Below are 13,869 nucleotides of genomic sequence, written 5' to 3'. Positions count from 1 at the left end.
CATGCTATTTTTTGAGTTTAGTTTTCATTGAAGCTTAAGGAACTTATGGAATCATAGTGAAGATTTTTTGTCATTTGCTGTTTGTTTTTGTGTTAAAGTAGAAAGATTTATGCTTATAGCCTGTAGGGAAACAGCCCATAGAAAATTTGAAAGTAATATTCAGAAGACCTTTAAGGATATTCCCAGGAAAAGATGGATGGAGGGCATAATCTTGAACAGAAGGGTACCCCTCCTCTGACACCAGAAGAAACAAGATGAGGGAAGGTGCAAGAGGTACCGGTACATTCTTTTTCCCCCTTTCTTCTTCTTCCCCTTTGCCCACCTCTACCCAGCCCAAGTGCCCCCTGCCCCCTGGCCCCTGCCACACTGTCGTGTGTGTCTGTGAGATTTATATATGTCCTTTGGCTAATCCCCTCACCTGCTTTCATCCAGTCCCACTCCTCTCTTCTCTGACAGCTGTCAGTCTGCTCCGCGTGTCCATGCCTCTGTTTCTGTTTTCATGGGTTTGAAGGTGAGGATGTTAGGGGGTTCGAGACCATTTTCCCATGAAATAAGGAAATGTCCTGAGAAAATGGAGTAAAGATTTGGAGAAAACCAAGAATCATTGAGTTAATTGGCTTTAATTAGGGCATATTTTTGGGTAAATGGTTTCAACCAGGACTAAATTTTAATTTTGTGCTTCATGCAGAGGAATCATATGGGTAATCTTTGACCCATGAGTCCTTGGTGTATGTATCAAAGACTCAAAAAACCTTTATTAAATATTACAAATAAAACTTAGTTATGCATGATTTAAATTTTAATTCCAGTTTTAGTTCATGTAGTAGTGATGAACAAATTTGAGGGAGATTTTTGGCACCTTACCCCATTGTAAAAATTTCTCTTTAATAGTATCAGCATTTCTTTCTAATTCCTCATTTCATTTTCTTGGTTTATAAGGGAAATAGCTGAAGACCTAAGATCATGTTTTAATGTCTCTTTGTGACACCATAGACTACTCACTTCTTAGGTTTTACTGACCTAGATATCAGGGCATGGTAGCCTGCTTTTAGAATTTGTACTAGGAGAATGTTAAGATGCCAGACTTCATATACACTGTGGCTCCAGTCTTCTGTTTAACTTATACTTTAATTTTTATGACAGATGTGTGATGTGCAACAAAACATTTCCTTAGGAGTTGGTGGTTTTTGCCACCAGAACTGTCCTGAAATTAAAGTGTTATCTACATGGTTGTTTAAACTTGGTAGAAAAAATAAACAGCCACCTAGAGAAGGGGAGACAAATTTGTGAACATAAGTATATAAACAGTATTAACATCTTTTCAGTTTCAACTTAAAATCAATTTGAAATTTCTTTGCATCTTGAATATAGTATAAATGCAAATGTAGTAGTGTGTAACCTAAAGTCAGCTAAAATAATTAGATTTGCAAGTGAATTGGACCAAAGTTTTGCCACCCAAAGTGTGCCTTTTGGGGTATTGATTTTAAAGAGGTTACTCAGAAACAACTCAGAAGGAACCTTTGACCCTCCCCCTTTCCAGCCTAAGAGATTCACGTGGAAGGGCTTGCTCCAGGAAGGAAATCTAAGCCTATTCCGTGGCATTAGTTAGGAAGGATCAAACAGGGCCTGTTACCCCACCTCCCCACCACTGGCTCATTGTTTCTGGGTTGCCAAGCAGGAGTTTGCCAAGTGTGTTTTGCTCATTTCAGCTGCCTGTGAATTTCCTTTTTCCCCATTTACCTGCCCCCTTACTCCTTTGTCTGTGATGGCATATAATACCTCGATTGCCCAGAGCCTCTTTGGGTCTCATACTTATGGCACCCCTGAATGGGCATTTATATAATAAACTTGGGACATTTTTCTCCTGTTAATTTAATTATAGCCCAGGTAGAAGGATTGAGAAGGTGGAAAGAAAATTACTTTTTTAGTCCCCACATAAGTATATATGAAATGAATGTTACATCTCTCCCACAGTTTTTAAAATGTAATCACCCAAAGAGAAACTGATTGTTAGCTTGTTTTAACTTGTTTAACAGGAAAATCAATCCCCTCCAAGAAAATTAGTGTTTGCATATTTTGCACAAAGGTACTTGTACCCCTGAAAGAGTAGGCAAAACAGTTTTGTAATTAACTTGGCAGAAGTTCAGGTGACTTTTTTTTCTTTTTCTCTATTATCAGTTTCATTAAATTTGTGTGAGTTTAGTTTTCCCCATTATGGAGGTAATAAACTGACTCTGGCAGACTGTGGTTTTTGCATGAAGCAAGCAGAAAAACGTGTTGTGAAAAGAGGGTAGGTTGGTGTAGGGTAGACTATCTTAGTCAACCTTTCTGTTGTTGTAAAATTATTAAGCAACTCTTTTCCACAGCATGTATTTCAAAAATAGATATTGCTTCACTATATTTAATGGTTATTACTACTTTTCTTCCTCTAAATGAAGTAGTGAATATGTGTAGGCTAGCTTTGCAAATACTCTGCATTCTCATTTCAAATCACTATAAAAATTACCAGTTATCTCAAACCTTAAAAGTTGAATTATCTACTTTATGTTGCTACTCATCACTTTATGAATATTTGATAGTCTCTAAAGAAATGGGTCAAGAAAGAGCAGAATTATAGAAATGCTTTAGGAAGAGAATATAATTGTAGATTATAGTTGGGTTTTTTAACAGCATTTTATTTTTAAAAAGTGACAAGTCCTTCTGTTTGAGTGGATGAATTTAAGTATTTTATTCTAGCTTTCCTGGTGTTCCTTTTGATTTTAGCACAAGTAAATTTCTGAAGAGGAAGACTGAAGCGTGTGTGCATGTGTGTGCCCAGCTCACACCTGCTCTTTTGCACCAGATTTCAAAATGCATTGTTTGACATGTAGGATAAAAATTTTCAAGAACACAGAAGTAAAACTGAAAAATGATTCTAAAAAGAGAAGTGGACTAAATAGTTAAGTGATAAATACATAATTTTGTGTACAGCACTTCCATTTTAAAAGCACAGCACTCTGAAAAATTTACTGTATTATGTGTATTTTTAGTTACTCTTCTAGTGGTATTAATAATAATAACAACGAATGTTTATACAGCACTTCACTTGTATAGCACTTTGTGATTTCCCTTTGCCAACATGCTCCATTTAATATATTTCTAATTTAATGTCACTGGGCGCTTTATGGGTCAGCATACATGAACAGCTCTCTTCAACACTAGTTCATCTTTTTTGCTGTCACATCACACTCCATCGAAGCATACGCACTCTTTTTATTATCTCCACTTAAAGATGGAAAATGAAACTTGAAAATGTTAGATGATTTCATTGTTCCTTTAAGTGCGATATTAATATAAATAGTCAACATTAACTTTGGCCAAGGTTTAATCATGGCTCCTGATAGAATTTTTAAAGCAGGATAATTTTTTTAGGACTAACGTGGTATTTGACCTCATCTAACTACTTTGAAAAATATTTTTTTTTCATAAGGTGATATCGTAACAGTTTAGGAACTTCAGGACTATATTATTATATGGTCTTAACTAATTGGCTCTTTCACCAACTGTGTATAGCTCTTTGTCTCAGGGAGAAAAACTTAATCTGGAATATACCACTTGTGATCCCTGTTTGAAAGAAGAGCAGCATTTCCCAGCGATAATGAGTCAAATAAGGGCACATAACCACAATGTACTAACACAAAACATCAAAAGGGAATTTTTAAATTCTAATACATGGACGTGCTCTGTGTGGCTTGATTATTTAAAAAAGAGAAAGAGAGAAAGGACAGTGATTTTCATATACAAATATTTATTTACTGTAAACTGTCATTTAACATTTTGTTAACTTGTAAATTACATTTTTTCAGTAAATTAGAAATTCAAAATTTCAGATTTTTAATGCTGTTTTTAAACCATGTTTTAAGAATAAGGTTTTTGGATGCAGCGGAAGCTGTTTCACTTGGCAGGTTAGTTTACAGCTGTGTTATCTGTGTCACCACGATGTATATAAACATGAATATTACAGGTGTTTTCTGTGCAGGCTTTTTAGAGGAAGTCCCTACTGTTTTACAAAACACTAGAGAAATGTGGGTCTGAAACGTTCTAACTCTTTCTTGATTGAAAACTGTCAAGGAGTCGCTTTTATTTTTTGCATTTGTTTGCATAACTTTTAATACCACTGTATTTTACATTATTATTGTCAGTTCCATAATAAGCCAACTTGTTTTATTTAATAAGGCAGGTTTACTTTAATATAGTTATGCTTCATTACCATTGCAGTCTTTCCTTGATAAAAAACTATTCTGTTTTGTAAACTTTGAAAACTAAGCATATAAATCATTACCACTCCCTTTGACCTACCATGTGTCATGGTTTGCATTGTAAGCAAATATTTCTCATTAGGTTTTTGCATCAGTAGCCCAGGAAATTACGTTTTTGTTTCTGATTTGCCTTTCCTATTACAGGTCAACAAAAATCTCGAGTTTGCTTCAACATCAGCCTCCTCACAACAGTCTAAGTTAAAACAGTCAGACATGCCGGACACTCGCCACCCAGGTCTGCGTCAGATTGGTTTCACACAGACTGGTGAGCCCTTTTCTTACTTCCACTGTTCTTTCGGATGTTCAGATACTGTTTTTTCACAAGGGACATTTATTTCATTTCACAATTACAGCTCATAGCATTCTAATGGTCAGTTTTCAAGCCTGAATTACATTCTAGCATCTCCTTTTCTTTAAAAATCACTCAAGTTATTTCAAAAGCAAATTGAATTTGTTGTCTTTAATAGTAGATACTCTCAGCTTCTATTCCATTGAACAGATAATAATTTGATTTTTTAAAAGATTTTATTTATTTATTTTTAGAGAGAGGGGAAGGGAAGGAAAAAGAGGGAGAAGGATCAGTGTGTGGTTGCCTCTCACACACCCCGTATGGGGGACCTGGCCTGCAGCCCAGGCGTGTGCCCTGACTGGGAATCAAACTGACGACCCTTTGGCTTGCAGGCTCGCGCTCAGTCCCCTGAGTTACACCAGGGCTGAACAGATAATTCAAAAGTAGCAAAACATTAGGTTTAAATATGTATACTATTAAATCTGATCCAATTCTCCTAGGTAAAAGAACCATAATTGATTTTATATGTTATAATCCATTTCAAGGAATCCAAGGCAAAATGCATTTTGGCAGAGACAGGATTCAACCTGCCAGTGATACTTTGTTTCTTCAAAGTTGGCAAATTAATAAAATATGTAAAGAAGCTAGTTACAAAAATCTACATGAATCACTGAGTTTAAATGAACTGTACAATTGCAAATTTTTAGGCCAACGTTTTAAATTAATTTGAATAAGATTTTCAAAGGACATCAAAGAAAAAGCATTTATCTGAAAATTTTACTTTGAGATTGAAAGATAGCTATTTCTGTTCATTGGCTGTATGTTTTTGACAGTATTTTATGTATTACTGAATTCTTTTATAAAAATGAGGCCACTGAGAAAAACTGAAGTTACCTTTGACAAAGCAATGATAATAAGAAGAAACTTTAGTTTGTAAAGATTGGCATAATTTACTTAGAAGTATGGAGGCAATGTTACTTTTCTACTTTGAAAGTGTTTGCAGTTTACATATGTAAGTTATATTAATACTGCTTTATAAGTGACTTATTATGGGAGGAAAATACTTGGATCAAGAACTCTTAACGTTCACTCCTGGCTGCACCTTTTGTTATAACCTGTCACCTAAGAATATTGATTAGGAAACTGGAAATGATGTTTACATTACATCCTGTTGAGGTTCGGATCCCATAGCACACTGAAATACTTGGGAAGCATAAGGCACTATACGAATATAACATACTTACTTAAATTGTAAACGTGATAAATATGTATGTACTAGCTTTGAAAAGATTTTGAGTTCTAATTTAAAATCAGTACATGATAAAAGTATCCCAAACATTAGAAGTTTTAAGTTTCTGACGTTCCAGACACCTGCCAGAAGTTGGAGCAATAGCATTGGTTGCTGTTACGTGCAGTGCACTCTCCCTCCCTTCACGCCCTTGTTCTCTGCACCCCGGCTCGGTGCTGGGTTTGCCTTCACACCAGGTCGTTTTAATGACCCCGTCATCTGCCTCCTCAGATCTAAAATGCTTCGGAGAACACATTTTTCATTTCACACTTTAGGGTTAAAGGCATAGAACGGAAATGTTTGGTTGAGTTAATATATTGATTAAAATTCATTCAGGTAGTGTCTTAAGTTTGTCAGCCAGCAAGTGCAGATGGTAGATAAAACATTCTTCCTTTTCTGTAAAGGAAGAGAGAAGAGAGGATAGATAGGAAGGCCTTTGAAATGGAAGAGGGATTATCAGTGAGACAGATAAAGAATAAAAGGAAAGCTGGGTATGATAAAGACAAGCCTTACAAACTTCACCATTGCACATGGTTCTCTCTGGCCAAACAGGCCTTGAGTTGCCGGGCATGTCCCTCCACGTGTCCACTATCTCGGAAGCGTTCCGGTTAAGCATGTGGCACACACGATAACACTGCTTCACTTGATTTTGCTTTAGTTGTTGATATGCCTGACCTCATTTTAAGGCATATCCTTTCTATAAAATTTGTTGAGATAAGACTGCATGGAATGGTTATAAAAACGAAATATGTAGTTTGTTACAAAACGGCCAAATTAATCCATTTTGTTCATTATTAGCAGCCCGTGTTTTGGGGGCAGGGGGATCCTGTCCTAGGAAGCAGGTGAACCGCTTTCTGCATCTGTCTCCATTTCTAAGTGACTGTAGAGTGTTGAACAATTTCTTTTCAAGCCTCAGTTTTCTTATCCCTATAGGTAAGAAAGGCTCTGGGTTTGGTGAGTTTCTGCCTTAAAAATTCTGTGATTCTTTTTAGTGTTCAAACCAGCTTTAAGAGGGGATAAATACGTAGTTAAGTTTATACAAAGAGTTAATGCAAATAACCCATTGAATCTGCAATATAAAAACAAATAATGTAGATAGGTTTTTCAGTAAGTTATTTAATTTATTTAGAAGAAATTTTTATTACTTCTAGTACAGAAAACTCAACAGTGTATACTTAGCCCAGTTTGGTGACCAGTCCTGTAGCCTTGGCCTTTTCCAGTTTGGCAGTGTGAGCCACCAACTTTGGACCCAGGACGTTGCCTCCCCAGTGGTGGCGGATCTCATCACATCTGTCATCGCATCTGGCAAGAGATCTTCCACCAGCTGAGCCAGAGCTCCTTTGTCTTCCGAGTTAACCAGTGTGAAGGTGACGGTGGTGCAGGTCTTCCTGTGGCCCAGACGCCCCAGCCTGGCCTTCCCCTTGAAAATGCAGTAGAGAACCCCCATCTTCTGGCACAGGGCCAGCAGGAAGACAACCAGCTCAGTGGGATCCACACTCTGTGCAATCACTGCTGGGCCTTGTTGTCCACTGGGGTGGTAACAGTGTTGACCCCTTCTTGAGGGACAGGTGGCCTCTGGGTGGGGACATCCCCTTTGCCGGTGTTTTTTCCTCAGCCCTGGCCAGCAGCCTCTGCTTTTTCTCTTGCTTTGTCTCTGGTCTTTACTTGCAGGCCAGCTTAAGCAGCTGAATAGCTGCTTGGCAGTCCAAGGCCTAGGTGAACTGGCTGATGGCAGGAGGCACTTTTGGACCCTTGTAGAGAATATAGCCCTTGGCGCTGCGTCCGGATGTAGCAGGGCCATTTGACAAGGCCGGTGAGGTCCCTTTTGGCCTGGATGTCCCGTCCAGTGCCAAAATTCTTGGGCCTTTTCTCAAACGGATTTACCACCTTCTTGGCCTCTTGCTTCTCCACAACAGCAGGGGCGAGCGCCACCTTCTTCCCCTTAGCCTTCTTTCCTTTTAGCATGTTGGGCAGTGCGGGGAGAGAAAAAAGAAAGGGAATTGTGGTGTAAGATTTTTATTTTTAAACATCCTATCTAAATATTCAAATGATATATATAGGTGTTTGGCTTTGCACAATATAAAAAAGGCTATTTACACAGAGCTGGTTTGTATGGACCCACTGCCCATCTTCCTTAAGAGCAAGAGTTGGGTGTGTGTGTGTGTGTGTGTGTGTGTGTGTGTGTGTGCTGGAAGGAAGGTGGGCTTATGGCCTCTGGTCTGCTGTAACCTCTGTTGACCTGATTCAGTGTGAGCTCTGGATGGTGGAGACTGCTAATAAAGTATTTTCTTCCTTCTTTGGATTGTACTCTTCAGAGTTTCTAGAATGCTACCCTTATTCATTCTAAAATTACTTTAAGTGGCTACTTTGTTTCAGGTCCTCATCTAAGTATATAGACGAAATATTACAGCCTCCGCTCTCAGGGAGCTTACAGTCCGTGGCTGGGAAAACAAGTGAGCATGCAGCCAGTTTTTTCAGAGTGGGATAGATTCTAAAATCACAGTATAAACAAAGTGTCGCTGAATAAAGAGGGATGGAGCAGCTGAAAGGTTTCTCAGACTTTACGTGTCCAAACAGAACTCTTGATTCCCTGCCCCAAAATTTCCTTTCATTTCCATTTCCTCTGCCCCACGGGCCTTCCAAATCCCAGCACATTTACCCAGCTGTTCAGGTGAAACTAGGAGCCATTCCTGATTCCTCCCTTCTACTTTCCTGCTTCTTTCTTGTCTCTTAGCTTATTCTTCCCATAGCAGCTAACGTGATTCTTTGAAAATAAATTAGATAATGTGACTACCCTGCTTAAAACTCTTAAATGGCTTTCTATTGCAATTAAGACAAGTTCCAGAGTCTTTACCGTGTCTCATAAAACCTTCCATGATCTTGCCTTTGTCTTCATCACAGGCCTCATCTGTAGGTGAGGCTTCGGGAAGGAGCCCGTGGTGCCAAAGATCACACCTGGAAGAGAACCTGGCATAGCTAGGGAATGGTTTGAGTTTTAGTTTAGCTGCAGGAAATGGTGAGATGGATGCATTAGGTAAAACTGAGTCTGCAGAGGCAGATTGGGGTCAAATTATGTTCTTCTGAGGAATTCACATTTTATTCTCTAATGAAAAGGGAGCTATCCAAAGGTATGAGTATAAGAGAGATGATAAGTGTATTTTTAAAAAATACAGCTGCTGACACAAGATGATGGCCCAGTGGAGTGGAGGCTGCACCTGGAATTTGCTGATGTTGACTCCCTTTCCCATTCCCTCTTTGGGCACAGAGTGCCAAGAGCCCAGAGGACGGGGACAGGGGCACCTGCATAGCTAGACCCTGAGCCTGCCCCCAGCCTGCGCCTCCCCACCTGGCCCAGCCCGATCCCAACTGTTCTCGGTCTTCTCTCGTTCTGACGCATGGCCTGGGTGCGGTATGCCACCACCAGGTCTCCAAGGCTGATGGCTCTCCTCCAGCCTGGGCTCACCTCCACTGTAGAGATATTTGGCCTCTTCCCTCCCAAACAGCCTGCCTTCAAAACCAGGGCTCCTGGACCTGCACCTGGGCCCCATCCCCTCCACTGAGACTGCACTCAACTCTAACCCACTTCTCAGATTCTTGATTCTCTTCCTTAGTTGGAAACTACTGACTTCTCTTCCAAATTAATCCCTGATCACCCTCCCCAGAATATTGGCACCATTGCCACCCCCCTCAACCCCCCTCAAGCTAGACTTCCTTTTGACTGACCTGCAAAGTCCTGGCATGGAGGCCGTGTACCTGGTGGTGAACGGTGTGGGCCTGGTGCTGACCTTGGTGTTGGACCTCAACTCCCTTCTGGTGTCCTCCCTCCAGCTTCCCTGGCCTGGCTCTTAGCCTTCATCTACCACCTGCCACACTGTACTGACTAGTCTTCTGCACTTGGGTGGTGGAGTCCTGCTTTCCCAGCTGGCCTTGATCAAAGCCTTGGTCTGACTCACTTTGGGGGCTTTCAGGCCTCTGTACCCAGCTTTATAGTGACTGATCTGGCCTGCAGAGCCTAAAGCTTCTGGGGCACTGAGCCTTTTGTGTGGCATTGAGGAGCTGGGACATACTACACTGGGTCCATCCTCATTGTGGTCTCCAGTGCTTTGCTACGCCTGGCCTGTGACACTATGCCATTGCCATGAGCCTGGTGGCCTGTGTGATCAGCGGCTCGGTCAACATCTGCCTTTTTGGTATTCAGAATCTCTTCTCCCTGTTGCTGTCCCTATGGGGTGCAGTGATGGGGCCACTGTGGAGGATGCCAGACATTATGGCTACTTTCCTTGCTCACATTTCCAGCAGTGCTGAAGTCATAGCCATCCTCCTTGATGCCCTGCCAACTTGCACTGGAACTCCTGCCTCACCTCCCCACCTCTTGCCCAGCTTTGTGCTCGTCTCCCACCTGTGCTGCTGACTTGCGTGCTGGCAGTGACAGGACTGCACCTGGACCTCACCATGAAGCTGGCCACCTGGGCACTCAGTCAGCTCTACTCCCAGCCATCCTACCACCAGCTCTGGGAAGACATTGTGCAGCTGTTTCCCCTGCCATTGGACTTAGAGGCTTGGTACTGAGTCTGGAGCAGCTGCCTATTGCTGGCAAGCTGGCCAAACCACAGTGGGGCACCTCAGGTTTCCCAAGCTGGCCCCAGGAGTGTGCCCTAAGCCAGGACCTGGCAACAGGACACTCTTCCTGAAGCATGGTACCGGGGCAGCCTAGTAATGGCTGCCTCAGTAGCCCTGCAGCCTAGGATGGCTGTGAATGCAGCCCAATACAAAATCATAACTTTACTTAAAACTTATTTTTTTCCTCATCAGTTTTTGTTAGTGTTTGTGTATTTAATGTGTGGTCCAAGACAGTTCTTCCAATGTGGGCCAGAGACACATAACGTTTGGACACCCCTGGTAGGACCTTGGAATTTGCTCTTCAATCCTTTACAGTGAAACTGAGAAGCAAAGCGGCTGACGTGTCAGAGTTCAGGTAGCTAGTGGCAGTCACGCCTGAAGCCAGGTTCCTCACTCCTAGCTCAGGCTCATCCTCGCCACACCAGACTGCCTATTCTGGGGAAGGACACAAGTACAGGAGGTGAAGGAGACTGCTTGCCCAGGACCCTCGGCGAGCCAGTGCACGGAGCCATTCCTTCTTTCCTGGCCCACTGTCCTCCCACTCTGCCAGGAGGTCTCCCTGGCTGTGGGTGTTACCATGGTTACTGGCTTTGGTTGTAGTCAAGTAACAACCTGAACAGGACTGTTTGGAATAGGTATACCTATAAAACGGAGGCATCAAGGAGGTATTTTCTGAGGATTAATAAACTTGGGTTTTTTTTTTGCCTTTAAATATAATTCTGTGTTTGCATGTTACTAGATTCTTTTAAAAAGCTTGGTTCTAGTGAAATTGTGGTGTTTATTCTTCAGTTGGTTCTAGAAGTTCTCTGCAGAGAAATTTTGTTCTGTGACAGTTTGTCAAAATCTCAGAACCCTTTCAACCATCTCAGGAGACCTTATTATAGAAGTAAGTTTTTAAATGTGGCTTATTAAGTAAAAAATAAAATTCATCAATGTTGTGGGGGGGGGGGTCATGAAAATTAGCCAGAAGTGCTTATTCTGTTGGCAGTGGAGTAGTTGTATCATCTTTATGTGTTTATGTTTGAAGGACAGCATGTTTTATTTTTAAGAACTTGGTTTATCTTTTCACAGCATTATGCTAAATTCAGTTCATATTTAATAGATGGCTCATACAAAATGAAATGGATCATTTTATTAATATAATCTTTATTTCATTTTTTTCAGTTGTTGACTTGGAGCTTGATGGGGGAGGCAGAATGTAACTTGGTTTTAAAAACAACCAGTAACTTCTGTCTTCATATTTTTTTTTTTGCATTCTCCATTAGATTATATAAGCACATAAGAAACTTGATAACCAGTCATTGAATCTAACTTTTTACTATATCCTAAACAGTCAAGTTATTTGACTTAAAGTCATAACATCATTCTAATGACTTTGGTATTAGTTAAGATATCTGTCAAATTAACTTTTATGCTTTACATTTTGAATATTACTTGAAGGGCTGTATTTTTATATTTATTTTGCATGTCTTTGACAAGTATATACTTGTTCCCTTGAGAATAAAAAATCTAAATTAACTCTTGAAATTAGGAGCTATTTTTCCAATTAAATTTTATTTTTATTGTTTTCAAAATTTCATCATTTCTTAATGTTTAATTTGTTACAGAGAAGTGCAGAACTTTTAAACTAACAAATGTATTTCTGGCCAAGATTGAAGTAGATAGATACACTTTACCTCCTTGCACAACCAGAAGAAGGACAACAACAAATTTCAAAACAAAAAATAACCAGAACTGCCAGAAAATCAAACTGTATGGAAATCAGACAACTAAGGAGTTGAAAAAGAAACATTCAACTGGCCTGGTAGGAGGGGCAGAGATGGGCAGCTGGGGTGGAGAGGAGACATGGCAAGGTGGCAGATGGCAGACCGGGTGGTCCCACATCTCCACATCTGCCTGTGGGTAAACCAGGAGGAACAACTGGGGAGCAAGACAGACTGCAACCCAGAGCTCCAGTGAGGGGAAATAAAGCCTCGAACCTCTGGCTGTAAAAACCTGTGGGGGTTGCATCAGCAGGAGAAACTCCCAGTCTCTCAGGAGAATTCACTGGAGAAACCCACATGGCCCTAGCACATACACAAACCTACCCACTTGGGAATCAGCATCAGAAGGGCCCAATTTGCTTGTAGATAGCAGAGGAAGTAACTGAAAGCAGGGTGAAAGCTGAGCAAGTGTCATTGTTCCCTCTCAGACCCCTCCCCCACAGCACCACAATGCCACAATGAGGGTTACCCTATCCTGGTAAATACCCAAGGTTCCGCCCCTGACTATATAGTAGGTGGGCTGAGACAAAATAATATAGCCCTAATGAAAGAAGAGATCAAAACTCCAAAAGTAGAACTAAGCAGTAAAGAGAGAGGCAACCCATCAGGTTCAGAGTTCAAAACACTGGTAATAAGGATGCTCGCAGAAATGGTTGAGTATGGTCACAAAATAGAGGAAAAAGTGAAGGGTATGCTAAGTGCAATAAAGAAAAATATACAGGGAACCAACAGTGAGGGGGAGGAAACCAGGACTCAAATCAACAATTTGGAGCAGAAGGAAGAAATAAATATTCAACTGGAACAGAATGAAGAAACAAGAATTCAAAAAATGAGGAGAGGTTTAGGAACCTCTGGGACAACTTTAGATGTTCTGACATCTGAATCATAGGGCTACCAGAAGGAGAAGAGGAAGAGCAAGAAATTGCAAACTTTTTTGAAAAAATAATGGAGAACTTTTCCAATCTGACAAAGGAAATAGACTTCCAGGAAGTCCAGGAAGCTCGGAGAGCCCCAAAGAAGTTGGACCCAAGGAGGAACACACCAAGGCACATCATCATTATATTACCCAGGATTAAAGATAAGGAGAGAATCTTAAAAGCAGCAGCAAGAGAAAAGGAGATAGTTACCTACAAAGGAATTCCTGTAAGACTGTCAGCTGATTTCTCAAAAGAAATCTTGCAGGCAAGAAGGGGCTGGAAAGAAGTGTTCAAAGTCATGAAAGGCGAGGACCTACGTCCAAGATTACTCTATCCAGCATAGCTATTATTTAGAATGGAAAGGCAGATAAAGTGCTTCCCAGATAAGGTCAAGTTAAAGGAGTTCATCATCACCAGGCCTTAATGAAATACTAAAGGCACTTATCTAAGAAAAAGGTGATCAAAACTATGAAGAGTAAAATGACAACAAACTCACAACTATCAACAACTGAACCAAAAAAAAAAAAAACAACCTACAAAAACTAAGCAAACAACTAGAATAGGAACAGAATCACAGAAATGGAGATCACATGGAGGGTTATCAGTTGGGAGGCGGAGGGGTGAGAATGGGGGACAAGGTACAGGGAATAAGAAGTGTAAATGGTAGGTACAAAATAGGGGAGGCTAAAAATAA

At 40.7% G+C, this 13,869-nt stretch overlaps 1 protein-coding gene and 2 pseudogenes across 1 annotated transcript in view; 2 read left to right on the top strand and 1 right to left on the bottom strand.

Moving 5' to 3' along the window:
• Positions 1–13,869, top strand: part of AHI1 (Abelson helper integration site 1) — a 176,751-nt gene that overhangs the window by 65,150 nt on the left and 97,732 nt on the right. The window contains 1 exon segment of the mRNA XM_028510246.2: positions 4,443–4,563. Coding sequence (XP_028366047.1) covers positions 4,443–4,563 — 121 coding nt within the window.
• LOC114495178 lies at positions 7,036–7,864 on the bottom strand (annotated as a pseudogene).
• Positions 8,057–10,534, top strand: LOC114494082 (annotated as a pseudogene).

The sequence above is a fragment of the Phyllostomus discolor genome, chromosome 4 (genome assembly GCF_004126475.2).
Source record: "Phyllostomus discolor isolate MPI-MPIP mPhyDis1 chromosome 4, mPhyDis1.pri.v3, whole genome shotgun sequence".
NCBI lineage: Eukaryota > Metazoa > Chordata > Mammalia > Chiroptera > Phyllostomidae > Phyllostomus > Phyllostomus discolor.
The sequence above is the reverse complement of the archived record's forward strand: the minus strand, read 5'-3'. Positions and strand labels throughout refer to the sequence as shown.